We start from the raw sequence: 14,253 nt of genomic DNA, 5'->3' as shown, positions 1-14,253 counted from the left end.
CTTTGTGATGAATTGCACAGTGTTTCCGGATTAGCATTTACGAGAGAGTTGTTGTTACTTGTCGATTGCCATGGTAACTTGGACTCTGGGAGCTCTGCCAGTCCAGCATTCCGTCGAACAGCATGCTTGTGCACGGTCGCAGCGCGCCAGCCTTGATGTATCCGTCGAGCACTCGAGCGTGAGGTGAGGGAGACCTAGAAGCATGTCGCAGGCTCGCAGCCCTTGAGCCGGAGGCAGGCTGACCATGGTGGCGTCGGAGACGACGGCGATCGACCACGGTGCGTGCGGCGATGGCGAGGCTGTCTTTGGCTGGAGGACGGACGTGGCGACAACAGGCGCTTTCCACTTTCCAGGCGGTGCCGTGGAGGCAGCCAGGCAGGGGAGCAGACGGCACTACGGCAGCGGTAGATAGAGCCATAGAGGACAGGGAGGAGTACGTCGCCGGCGCCGGCAACGAAGGACGAACCGCGCGGGGTCAAGGCGCAGGAGTTTTCTTTCAAATACAATTTGGACTAGGATCGTGCTCGTGCATTGCTAAGGGTAAAATTACAGAAGACAACATGATAAGACATGACATTATACAGTAAGCAGCGGAAGTCAATGCAACTTCATAGCTCCATAAACAAAGATATAATGAATGAACTGCGTATGGAGGGCTAAAGGTGCAATCCGAGAAAATACATTATGATCTCGAACAGGCTATATATGGAATATTTCAGTCATCCTAAGTGCATAACTACACCATATATGTAAACATGCATAGTCCACGGCTTTTTCACAGGAGGGGACAATCTAGCTAGACCTATTTAACTTCTCTAACATGGTGAAGACGAATCGGATGTAAGGGTGTTGTATAGAACCACTGTGCTACATTGGCTCAAAAAGGATAAAAGAAAGAAATAAAATTTCCTATGTTAATTAGAAGAACACGATGAAACTGTTACAAGACAGCAAGCACAGGTCTAAACATCAGATGATGAGTGTAGCAAAAGGAACATACAAACATTACCTTCAGTGTCATCCATGTCACAAATGCTCTGCAACACAAGCATGATTCTATTAATTTGAAAGCTTGTCAAAAGGAATTAAAGTGCAGCTAGCAGCCATGATCTCCCTAAATAAAATCCTGCAGCACAAAAAAAGTAAACTCCACGGCTCCAGGCAAGAATCAGGAAGAAAAGAACAAAAATGTCTTGGCAGGCTATAGTGTACATCATGTCAACATTGTCAAGCCGTGCCCTCCATTTTTGTGCTGATCTTGAAGACAGAAAATTCTCACTCAATAATTCAGACCAAATATACGATTATACGACACCTTCAAGACTAATGGATACATTTTAACTTTCTTTCTATAAAAAATATAGAATGAATAGTGATTCATGTTATGTAATGTACTTGTCCTAGCTCCTGACTCATTTACAGCAAAAGAATACCATTGCCAAAGGCTTGTCTAGAAACTTTGTACATGCTTTGTACAGGTTTTGTTTGGAAGAAAGTGGCAGACTAAGGCAGGAGCAGATGATGGGAACTCCTGGTTGGAGGTGGGCATTCATCTCTGACATCAGAACTTGTGCCGTGTACTTCGCCATTGCGGCCTCCTCATCCATGGTCCCTGCTCCCTGTGACTTGCGCCGTCTCTTTGCCAGTCTCTCCTTGAGTTGTAGTGATATCAGGACATGACATAGGTATGAACCTATCCATGTGTGACATGGCTATGAACCAATCCATGTTCAGATACAACAATAAGTCAATAAGTGGAAAGGCGCAATACTGCAGCAACTCGTCCAGATACTTATGCAGCAACTCCTCCGATGCTGACTGCAACACCACAGTCCAATCTAACCCCATCAAACCGAGAACAATAAAAAAAATCATGCAAAACCCCTCGTGATTATGTCTTAAGCAGTTGGACCGAATCTCAAGCATGTTTTCAACTCAGCGAATGAGAACAAAAGGAATTGATCAAAATCTCAATAAAAAAATTACGGATACAAGACTTGTAGAACCCAAATCCTGGAGATGATTTGGGAAACGAGGAATCCAAATAAAATACTTGGAGCTCCTGGAAAGACTTGTAGAACCATCCAAAAATTGGATTAAGCTCTAGAAAAATGAGAATAAAATTCTAGAAAAATCTGGAAAATTCTCAGAGAACCTAATCACTGTATGAACGCATTTTTAAACTTTTTCACACAAGGAATAAGAAATGCAACCAGCGTGAATGCAACACATCTAAACCTATGGTTCATTAAGTTAATTTTAGAAAAAAATTTTAATGCCTAATAAATTCAGAAAGACACTTTAAGACCTTAAACGAACTCAAACAAATTCTAGAGAAATTCTAATTATTTTTTTATTAACATGCAAATGATGAAAATTAGGGTGTTACACGCACCCCACTACAGTCTCCTTTAGGTACTTTGCAACTAGATCTTTGCCACGAATTTCACTAGCCAGATTCCTGACACAAAACCATATATGGTCTTGTAACCAAATAGCACGCCTTGTGCCACTGCTAAGCTGTAGAGGACTAGTAGCGCCGACTTCTGGTTTGCACTCCCAACATTACCAAAGTTGCTGTCTATGAGACGCCATAAAGAAACTCCAGCAGAGATATACAAGCCAAGCATGTAAAGAACCCCAAGAGGACATAACATAATACCAAGCACAAGTCCTTGAAATGGCTAATTTGTTGTGAGAGAAAACACTGTTCAGTGGTTGATAAGCTGGAGCGAACAGAGCTGACTTTGTTTTTTCCTTGAAATTTTCCTTCTCTGTCGTCTTTGACCGTGGTAAATACAGTAACCAACAATGCACCATGTCACTTAACTTTTCCTTTAAGGAAATCAACGACCCTGTTGTGTACATCGCAAGTATCAAGGAAAAATCTGCTATATACCCATCACCGGGTTGAAATTTAAAAAAATGGCCTGTGAACTGAAAGTTTATCTCCCTAGGGTTCTTATGGTGGAAAGTTAACCTTTATGTCCGAGTTTGAGATTCAGCATGTGTACTCGATAGAAATTGTACATGAACAAGCTGGCCATGTTTATGCTGAAGGCCCATGTCCATGAAACGGGTGTGCATGGCCTCGAATCTAGTTTAGTTTTGGCATGCGCTATATATGTATTGTATGGCACACCGATATGGATGTGTGCGCACGCTTGAGTGCAAAAACAAAAATTAAGATTAGCCCAAAAGCCACTAATCGTGAAGTTTAGATTCAAAATACAATTGATCTAAATATAATGCGTATTATAAAAAACAATTCTTTACCTGCTTCCCCACCAAAGTAAAGTTCTGCAATGAAAATATGGTCCCCCTTAAACAGAATATCTATGACTTACTATGATATACTACTAACTGTCTGGTTCCTTTCCTAAAAAGGAATTGGATTTCTATATTTTGTTCGGCTGAACTAGAATAAATATATTATAGGAAAAAGTTCATTTTACTATCTTGGTTTTGGTTTGTCCACTTGACCCCAAAGCAAAGTTTTGCCTCAGTTTTACCCCTCAAATTTCTTAGGTTTGCCAATTTCACAGGTACATATACCAAGAGGTCACTACTAGAGAAATTGCCTCTAGTACCGGTTAGAAGCCCCCTCTAGTACTGGTTATGCAACCGGTACTAGCAAATCAGTACTAGAGGGGGCCTCTTTAGTACCGGTTGATATAACTGGTACTAAAGGGTATTAAAAAATTAAAAAAAATTGAAATCCCTTGGCGCCGCCAACCCCCGACCGCCCCGCCGCCCCCTCCCGCCGCCCAACCACCTCACCTCCGCCTCCGCCACCTCCGCTCCGCCTCCCCTCCCCTCCCCTCCGCCACCTCACCTCCGCCCCTCCTATCCGCCTTCGCCGCCATGGCTCCACCCCACTTGCTCCTCCGCCTCCGCCCGCGGCCCGCCCACCCCGTCGCCTCCCCTCCACATCCGCCGCCGCCTCCGCCCCTCCCATCCACCTCTGTCGCCGCGGATCCACCCCGCCACGCCCGCTGTCACTTTGTCACCTCGCCCCGCCGCCGCTCCTTGCCTTAGGCACGAGGTGAGGGGCGAGCGGAGGAGGGAGGAGAGGGGAGGCCGGGGAGGGAGGGAGGGGGCTGGTGGAGAGGGAGAGGGAGCGGATGGAGATGAGATGAGGATGAGGGAGGCGGAGCGGAGGGAGATGAGGAGATAAGGGAGGGGCCGGGGCGGGTGGCGCGTGGAATCGCGCGCATAAAAAAATCTAAGTGTTTGCGGTGCGTGGACGGGGAATCCTTCGGGGGATCCCAAACTTGGATCCAGTACTAATGTTAGTGACCGATACTAAGTCTTGGGACAAGAGATCATTTTTCTAGTAGTGGGTACAACTTACTATAATGTAACAGGTGCATATATACCTACGATGCCAGACATGAAGTAGTAATTTATGTACCGTGGGAGCAGCAGCTCGAATATGTGTAACAATTTAACTTTATCAAGATGCATGAAATAATTTATGTTGAGGAGACTGACCGAGCAGTTTGGACGAGTGTAATTCCTGTGAGACACCAAAAGTCCACCTTCCAGATCAGACACAAAGCCACCGAGCAGTTTGGACGAGTGTAATTCCTGTGAGACACCAAAAGTCCACCTTCCAGATCAGACACAAAGCCACCGAGAAGGACGACAGTGGTCCAATAACAATCAACACGCCCAACCCCCTTACTCCCATACTCAGGTACCCAATGAACATGGCATACCCATTGATAATCTTCACTTCATCCCACTCAGGGGGTGTTTGGTTCCCACCTTGGACTAAAATTTGAACTAAAATCTGTATTTTAGATGGACTAAAGTCCCAAACACTTTAGTCCTCTAGTCCACAAAACCCACCTAAAATGGACTAAAGGGTGCCCTGGACACCCCATACCCCTCATTTACTGCCCTCTGCCCACCCACCCCCACGCCCTCCCACCCCCGCCTCCTGTTTCTATTTGCAGCACCCCATCCCCCGCTGCTCGCTCCCCCTCGACGCCACTCGTTGCTTGCTCCCCCTCGACGCCGGCAGCCGGTCGCTCCCCCTCGACGTCGGCGGCCGCTCCCCACCCCACTCCCACCACTCCAGCCCGTCCCGTTTGCTCCCGCCGCTACCTCCCCTCCTCGCTACCTCCACCACCTTCTTTCCCCATTCCGGCCGCCACCACCGCTCCTACTTTTTCCCCCGCTGGATCCGCTACCCCTGAACCTCCCCACGCCGGATCTACCACTTCCGCACCTCCCCATATCGGATCCATCGTGTCCGCTTGTCCCCACGCCGCCACACCCGACCCTCCCCACCACCACACCCATGGACCACTACCGAGATTTCTTGTCTCAGGCGTCTTCATCCGCTACCCAAAGCTTCCGCACTTCCCAGGATGATAAGGACAAAGACGACTTGTTCCTGTTCCTGACTGTTTTAGTTTGTGAAATGATTACTAACTTGTTCCTGTTGCTGATTGTAGGAAGAAGAAGATGGGTCCGATGATGATCAATGGGAAGAAGAGGATGATGATAGAGATGAATATGATCGAAGAGTACAAGCCTACATATTGGAGTGTCAGAAGAAGAGGAGAAAAATCATGACTATGGCTACTGCCATGATGGGTATGTACCATTTTAACACTTACATGATCAAAGCAGAATATAGAGTAGCAACAGAAAGTGGATTTGAATGGGTCATGAAGACACTAGAAAATAGGATAACTTACTTCAATATGTTTAGGATGAGTCAGGATGTGTTTCTGAGGCTCCATAGTTTGCTAGTTGAGTCATATGGATTGAAGTCAACTAGGAGGATGTCATCTATGGAGGTTTTAGGGCTATTTTTTAAGGATATGTGGTGCACCTCAATTTGTTAGACAAGCTAAAGACCATTTCACTGGGTCACTAGAGACAATATATAGGAAGTTTGATAAAGTACTACAGAGTGTGAACAAGCTAGCAGTTGATATCATTAAGCCAAAGGACCCTGAGTTTAGGACTGTGCATCCTAGGTTGCAATCCCCTCGGTTCACTCCGTTCTTTGATAATTGCATTGGAGCAATAGACGGGACACATACTCCTGTTATAGTACCAACTAGCAAGGTAGTACAACATATAGGAAGGCATGGATATACAAGTTAGAATGTGATAGCCATATGTGACTTTGATATGAGGTTTACTTTTGTGGTGGCGGGATGACCTAGGTCAGTTCATGATATGAGGGTGTTCAAAGATGCCATTGATAAGTTTGGAGACAACCGCATCCACCTGAAGGTAATGACGAGTTCTTATATATGTGACTTACATAATCCATGCATTATGAACATGTATGCAAGTTCTACCTTGTTGACTCGGATTACCCAAACCGATCGGGATATCTTGCACCATACAAAGGAACCAAGTATCATCTGCTAGAGTTTAGACAAGGGTCAATGCCAAGAGGTAAAAAAGAACAATTTAATTATGCACATTCTTCACTTCATAATGTCATTGAGCGGCCGTTTGGAGTTCTAAAGATGAAGTAGAGGATACTGCTTGATCAAACTAGTTATCCTATGCCAAAGTAAAGTCAAATAATTATTGCGTGCATGGAAATACACAATTTCATTCGAGAGAGTTTTTTGGAGGATGCGGACTTTGATTTGGTTGATCATGATGAGAACTATGCTCCATTCTCCGAAGGATCATCTTCTCAAGGAAATGTATCAAATACACGCCATGGAGATGAAGATCAAAACATGAATCAATTCCATGATTGGATAGTCGATGGTTTGTTTAGTAGGTCATAGATGTGTATGAACTATGTTGTATGGACGATTTTTTCCGAGTGCATGAACATTTCTATGATTGTATCACAATTTTAATTATGTCACATGCGCAAACTGGTTGACACATACGGTAGAAATGCTAGAGCAGGGAAAACAGAAATTGTTCTTGGTGCCAGGGAGAAAACAGAAAGATTTGGCACCAGAAGAAAATGGAAAGCAACCGCTGCGGTGTTTTGGCGCCAGGGAGAAAGCAAGAAGCAGGGCAGCGGTGCTTTGGCGCCAGAAAAATTGGCGCCACGCTGCTAGGCGCTAGGGGCACGCTAGGTGGGTTGGAAAAGGGTAGAAGGGTTTTCTTCCACAATATTTAATGACTTTAGTCCATTTTAGTCGAAGGAACCAAACAGCTACTTTAGTCCATGGATTAAACTTGGACTAAAGGAACCAAATAGGGTCAGAGTCGTTGACGGACGGCATACTGGGTTGCCATATGAATTAATTGTCCCCCATCAACAAAGAGGAGCAATGATTCATACTCGTGCCGTTGTTGATCTTGACCTTGTGATGAATTGCGCAGTGCTTCTGGATTAGCATTTGCGAGAGCAAGTGTTATTGTTACTGGTTGATTGCCACGGGGAACATGGAGCTCTGCCAGTCCAGCTCCAGCATTGCATCGAAGCGGTCTCCATGGTTCATTATCAGAAACCTACGGACATCAGCACTCTGTCCATTTTCTGATCAAAAGTATATATGTTTTGATCATAAAATGAACAGAGTGCTGATCAGAAAATTTATATAATGAACCGGCATCTCCACGACAGAGTAACAGCACCAGCCTCCTTTGGTAAAGTCTTCCGACCGAACATTTTTTCCAGTAATATGACAATCCAGTCTGGCTAGATCATGTCTCATGAACTGAGCCTCTGATCCAGCAAGTCCCAATATTGCTTGTCTGGATTGGATCATATATCTGCTAGTGTGTTCTGCCCCAGCGCGCCGAGGTCGTCGTCGGCATTGAGCTGCAACGTCTCTGTCGAGGCAGGTTGGACCATCGACTGCCAGAATACAATAGAAAAGCATAGTCACCTAAAGCCACCGAGAAAAGCATAGGCACCTAAAGCATACTCCAGTTTGGGCGACACAAAGCCACCGAGAAGGACGACAGTGGTCCAAGTAACAATCAACACGCCCAATGAACGTGGCATACCCATTGAGTAATCGTCACTTCATCCCACTCAGAGTCACTGATAATCCCTCACGCGTCTTCTCCCTCACCGTCTTATCCCGCACCCCGCACACCAGGCGGCCGCCGCCACCTCCCCGAGACCCCGAATCCCCCTGTCCCCCTCGCTCCCCGCGAGGCCGCTCCGCCGCCCGCCCTCGCTCCCCGTGAGGCCGCGTCCTCTTCTCCTCGAGCACACCAAAGCAAGCATGGACCAAGGAAGTTCTACGTGTTGTTGCTTCTCGGCGCTCGTGTTGCTGCGCGGCGCCGAGGTTGCGGCGCGAGCGGTTCTGAAAGAATCCCTCCGGCTGCCCGGCGCCCGCATGGTCAGGCGGCAAGCGAGCTGGACCAAGGACGCAAACAAGGAAGACATACCGGAGCTGGTGCTGAACCGCTTGCTGGTGGCGGAGGTGTTCCTGCAGATGCTCGCGTCGGGGTTGGGGACGGTCGCTCTCGTCTGGGCTACAGTGGTGCTGCTCGGCGGATTCTCCACCATGCTCGTGAGATTGGATTTCTGGCTCACCACAGCTATCGTCTTTGTAGAAACCGCCAGGTAACGTGCTCGCATATATGCCTTGCTATTCTTTTTTTTTCCTTCCCTGGACCTAGTGTTTTTCTTGATTTTGGAACAAATTTTCTTTTGGAGGATTTCGATCGGATATCGCGCATAACTTTTTGCCTGCCATATTACGCTCGTTTTTAGTGAACATCTACATATTATATTCTGCGAAACCAGATTACAAGATTTAAGGAGAAAATCCCTTGCACATAAAAACAACAGAAGATGTTCTTTGTGAACTTTTTACTTTTTCCCCACAAAACAAATTTTCCAAATTAAATGAACTAGTCCATCAATCCGTGTTCTTGCACATGCTACTATTTTTAAAAAATATTATATTTGAAAATTATTTAAAATTAGACCCTACCTATTAATAAAAATTATTTACCTTACTACTCTCTCATTTATTTAATACTCTAACACAATACTCATAGATGTGTACTTATTTTTATCCAGTTGTGATTGATTTTTTAATTAGTTATTAGTCTATACATTTTTCCATCACTTCCTCGCATACATGTAAAAAATTATCTACATGGTGACACCATCGTGTGTATATACATTAACTTAGTATTTCTATATTAATAATAATATAAATAGGTAATTTAGAATCATATAGTTGTCTACTTTTTGGACATTTCTATCATGCATAAATAGGTAAAGAATCATATAGTTGTTTACTTTTTGGACATTTCTGTATGATGAACATGACGATAATTAGATTATGGTTTAGGTTTTTACTTTAGGTTTTTTTTAATAACAACACATGTGTAACTTAGATACAAATCTAGAATGGTATTTAAGTTAACTTTTGTAATGATATGCATGGGTAAATCAGATAAAGATTATGGGGTTACTTTATATTACTTTGTATAATTGTAGAGTTGGGTACTTTAGAGTTGGGTTATTTTCATAATGAGAGTGCCAGGTAACATTTTAGAAAAACATAATAGATCAATGACTATAGTTATTAGAGTTTACATGATTGGTGTTCAATGCTTCTGATTTTTTTAAAAAAATTAGAATTTATATATTTTTTCTAGCATATCTTGTGAGAATTAATGCGGCCACATTGCTAAAAAAATGTTACCTTGATGCTTGAGTTACCTCTTATTTGTTAATATTATAACACAATACTTATACATACATATAGTTCATCCGATTGTAATATATTTTAGTTAGTAATTACTCTATAACGTTTTCATTCACATTTATAATCTTTAACTTTTCACTTTTGCATCGCAGATTTGTACTTGAATATGTTTAATGAACCCTAAGTTTGAGCTATAATTTTAGCATCTAAATCTATATTCTCATCACTTTCTTTGTGTATTTATAAATGGTAACATATATCATGCATATATAGCTTAATTATTATATTATATACTACTTCCTCTGTTCTTTTTTATATGTCACATTAGGTTTTGTCCCAAGTCAAACTTTTCCATTTTTGACCAAATTTATAGAAAAATATAACAACATTTATAATATTAAATTTCTTTCATTGAATTCACTATGGAATGTATTTTGATAGTGCATATATTTGGAAGTATAGATGTTTTATATTTTGATATAAACTTGGTTAAATTTGAAAAAATTTGACTTAGGACAAACCTAATGTGACATGTAAAAAGGACCCAAGGGAGTAATAGTGTAAGAAATAGACAATTTAGAATCATACGTTGATGCAGATTGGTGTATATTTTAGATGACTTGGATTTAAATTTAAAGTTACCTTATCTTATTTTTAATAATGGAATATGTGGGTAATATAGATGCAAATTTAAGGGGTTATTTTAAGTTATTTTTTAAATATTAGTGGTGGGCAATTTAGTTACAAATTTAGAGGGTTATTTTAAATTATTTTTTATAATGACATAAGTGGGTAAGTGGGTAATTTAGATAAAGATTAGGGTGTTATTTTAGTTTAATTTATATAACGTCATAGGTGGGTAATTTAGATATAGATTTTGGAGGTTACTTTAGGCTATTTTCATAATGACATAGGTGGATAATTTTTTAGAAAACATAATAGATCCAATGGCCATGATGATTTGAGTCTACCGGTCAGATGTTTTGCTTTTTTTGAGAATTTCTGGGATTTCTTTCTTTTTCTAGAGTGTCCACCTAGAATTTTACGTGGCTTCACTTGGAGGCTTCAAAATGAACCTCCAATTAGTAATGGTAAGATTTTCTAGAGTGTCCACCTAGAATCTTAGGTGGCTTTGCTTGGAGGCTTCAAAATGAGCCTCCGGTTAGTAATAATAAGATAAGATATCAACAATCCTAATCCCATGCATGGTTCATTAAATACCAATGCTGCACAAAACACGAGCTTAACTAAAGGTCCGTTGTCAGAATCGTCGGCTACAACTCGGCGCCCGAGGCCAAATTCTTCGTTGATGTTCCGGCGTCAGCTTTCTTTGGAAGGAACATTTTGCAGATCGGAAGTGCGACTGGTTTTGTAGGACTAATCACTATGGGGCCAGCACTGATTGCTCTTGCTCCAATTTTCGCAGCCTCTGCCTGCATGACGCTGTCAATTTGGCGTCTGTTAAGCATCGATGGTTACGGTGGCTCCAGTACTGAATCCAGCAATGCCAATCTAAAGCCAGCGCTCATCTTGTTCTACGCCCTGGTGCTCAGTCAAGGTGTGTTGTTCCTGATGTGGTTCGTAGTTGCTATGAGTCGTTCAGCAAAAGCTAAAAAATTGCGTCAGTACTTCAAGAACGAAGAGACGATAACTAACAGATTTATTGCTAGCACACTCGACACCTGCGTCGAGAAGGGCGTAGTTAACACCTTGAATAGGACTGTAATCACTTTTGCGGAAGAATTGCTGCAATCTGAACAAAGTGGTGACCACGGTGTTGCAGTCTCAGTGCTACACGTTGTTGTGATCGAAAGGAAAGAACGCAGAGCTGGAGCAATTGAGCAGATTTGTTCTTCTGAACAGTTGGTAGGCATGCTGTTTCGGTTGCTAAGCTCGAAAAGCCCCCTCGATCTCGATACCAGGACACTTGCAGCAAAAATCGTAAAGAAGCTATCAAACAAACTGTATCTAGCTAACATACCTGGAGCAGCCAACGTGTTATCATCTATGCTTGATGCGTGCTTCATGGAAACAAGAGCGCAGACAAGCCACACAACTGGACAAACTCTAGTCAGCATCAAAAGTGATAATGGAGAAATTATTGTTCATGGCCTTCAGATTCTTTGCAAGCTTGCTGATGACCCAGGGAACTGCACAGAGATGAATAACACCAAGGATCTTGTGTCCAAGATAATAGCGTCACTCACTCATGGGCTGCATAAAGCCATTGCCAGTGAATCTGCAACAGTTGAGGTTGTGATAGCATCCTTAGGTTTGTTAGTCAAGCTTACCAGCAGGACAGGTGAAAGCAGTACAGAATTACGCCGTACAATATTGGATGATAGCAGAACAGTCGGCAACATTCTTTGGATCTTGAGCAACAGTAGCCACACAGACGTGAAGATACTAGCAGTGAAAATTCTCACGACGCTTACTTTGGGTCGATTGTCGATAAAGAGAAAAAGGCTTATCTTGGGTCAGGTAGGGAGCCCAGACCTTCAGCAGCTGGTCACAATGTTGAGTGATGATGGAAACTCCAAGGAGAACAGAGCTGTGACAGCACAATTGTTAGCACAACTGTGTGCAAATTCCAGAACAGATCATGACAGGAACCGCCTCAGACCAATCTCCAGTGCATTGTCCACGGTAAGTACATAGTACCAATTTAATTTCTTGATAGATTTTTTGCACTTCAGTACCTGGGTTCAATATGAAAGATTCAGATTCACGTTTCCCATATTCCCATGTGGTATTTCTTTTATTGTTAATATCTGTAATCGAGAAATGTTAATCACTGGATTAGTCCCAACATGTAGCCCCCAATACAGTATTCAGTTTAACCTTCTGTTTTCCAGTTTAGTCCAGAGCAGAATCAACCTGACCAGAGGTAACAACATTCACGTCTCATGCTCACTGAGACAAGGCTGAATAAATTGAAATGTCTATTTTGTGAGAAATATAGATGCATGCGAATGAAATGATCTGAAACATAGCATGTATCTGTATCATAATTTTCAGTAGTATTTCATAATGTAGTTGCTTTGATAAGTCGAAACATTTTTCTGTTACCCAGTATTTATAAAAGTAATTAATTCTTTCTTTGCTGTTGGTATATAGGTTCTGAAAACTATAAGCAATACTCAATGTACAAATGATGATGCCGACACTTGGAGATTTCTTGGGTGCTTCTTAGGCCTCACCATGCAGATTTGTGTCAATCTTGGCGTTGGTGCAGATGCTTTTGCTACTGCGGTCAAGGAGATTCCAGAGGAGGACCTTGTCTTGGTAAAGAAGCTGAAGGAGATCGTTGATACTTGTATTGAAAGATTATCTAGAAATAGTTGTATGGACGGCGAGAATGACATTTCCTTAATGATCATGAAGGCCGCTGCCAAGTTAGCTACGTGGATGATGAAGATGAACCACCATTACATCACGCATTTTTGCCAGGTGAACATTCTTCAGAAACTGGAGGACGCCACGAACGCCATGGCAAAACTGGAAGAGTACATGATCTTAACCGGAGGTTGTCCTGACGGGTCTGGACGCCACGAGACGCTTTCATCACTTGTGAAAGGCGTCAAGGATTTAGTCTCGCAGCAGCAGGCTTGGGCGCATATACGTCAGATTGTCTGAAGGCCGGGCTATTGAATGTACTCTGTTTGCCATGCATGTTCTGTTATCTCTGTATTTTGGTTCGAAAGGAAACCAGATAAAGAACTAGTTTACTGTGCGGCATCTGAGATTGAGAACCCGGCGCAGACACGGCCGGCGGTACAAGCGAGGAGCAGCGGAGGCCGGAGGCTGCGCGAGAGGTGGAGGCGGTGGACCGGCGGCCGCGACGAACGGGCAAAGAAGGGGGTAATCCAGGAAATAGCACCGGTCTCCGACGGTGTTCACGAAACAACACTCTTTCTCATTTTCTCTCTGATTGCCAAAGAATTGATGTTTGTTACAGGGAGGCTAGGAGGCCAAGAGTATTTACAGTATAAACTTAGTATGTAAGATAAAGTGGACCTTAAGATAATGGATATATTAAGTAACATGAAATCTATTATATCTGAAATTCATGATTCCATTTTTTTACTGTACATAAGAGGTGGAAACTGGAACCCAACAATCTTGAAAATGACCAGTGAAAGTGCACGTAAGGCATGCACGTGATATAAAAAGTGATTACGTACAAGTGTTAATCAGTATGCATATAAAAAACAAAAAAGATATTTTTAAGTAAACCTAATTGTAAAAACATCAATACTTCTCGTTATCCTTCCTGCAGAAACCTACCTAACATTAACATGAAACTATCATTAGAGTTAAAAAGTGATTAGAGTTAAAAAGACGATACAAAATACACATTCTATTAATTCAAGAGTAGTGCCCACCTAATGCAAGGACTAATTGAGCATGACAAACAAAAGTTAGTGAAAGCCTTGCATGCTGCGGCCATGGTGCTATGCACCGTACAACAGGTCTGCTTATGTGCCTGACACCAGACGTGCTTAGGAACGACAGTCCTATGTTATAGAATGGAGCAAAGTGATGCTAAAAAATTAACGCCGCATAGCTCTAAGATTTATTATTTGAAATTGATGTGAATTAAAAAATAAATAACCTCAAAGAATGACAT

At 42.7% G+C, this 14,253-nt stretch overlaps 1 protein-coding gene across 1 annotated transcript; it reads left to right on the top strand.

Annotated features, from left to right (window-relative positions):
- The first annotated feature begins 7,975 nt into the window (after window positions 1–7,975).
- LOC117848448 (uncharacterized) lies at window positions 7,976–13,689 on the top strand. Its single transcript, XM_034729867.2, has 3 exons — window positions 7,976–8,524; window positions 10,889–12,269; window positions 12,741–13,689. The coding sequence occupies exons 1-3, from the start codon at window positions 8,181–8,183 to the stop codon at window positions 13,257–13,259; spliced, it is 2,244 nt and encodes a 747-aa protein (XP_034585758.1). The 5' UTR covers window positions 7,976–8,180; the 3' UTR covers window positions 13,260–13,689.
- The last annotated feature ends 564 nt before the right edge of the window (window positions 13,690–14,253 follow it).

The sequence above is a fragment of the Setaria viridis genome, chromosome 3, assembly GCF_005286985.2.
Source record: "Setaria viridis chromosome 3, Setaria_viridis_v4.0, whole genome shotgun sequence".
Lineage (NCBI taxonomy): Eukaryota > Viridiplantae > Streptophyta > Magnoliopsida > Poales > Poaceae > Setaria > Setaria viridis.
This window is presented reverse-complemented; position numbering and strand designations above follow the sequence as displayed.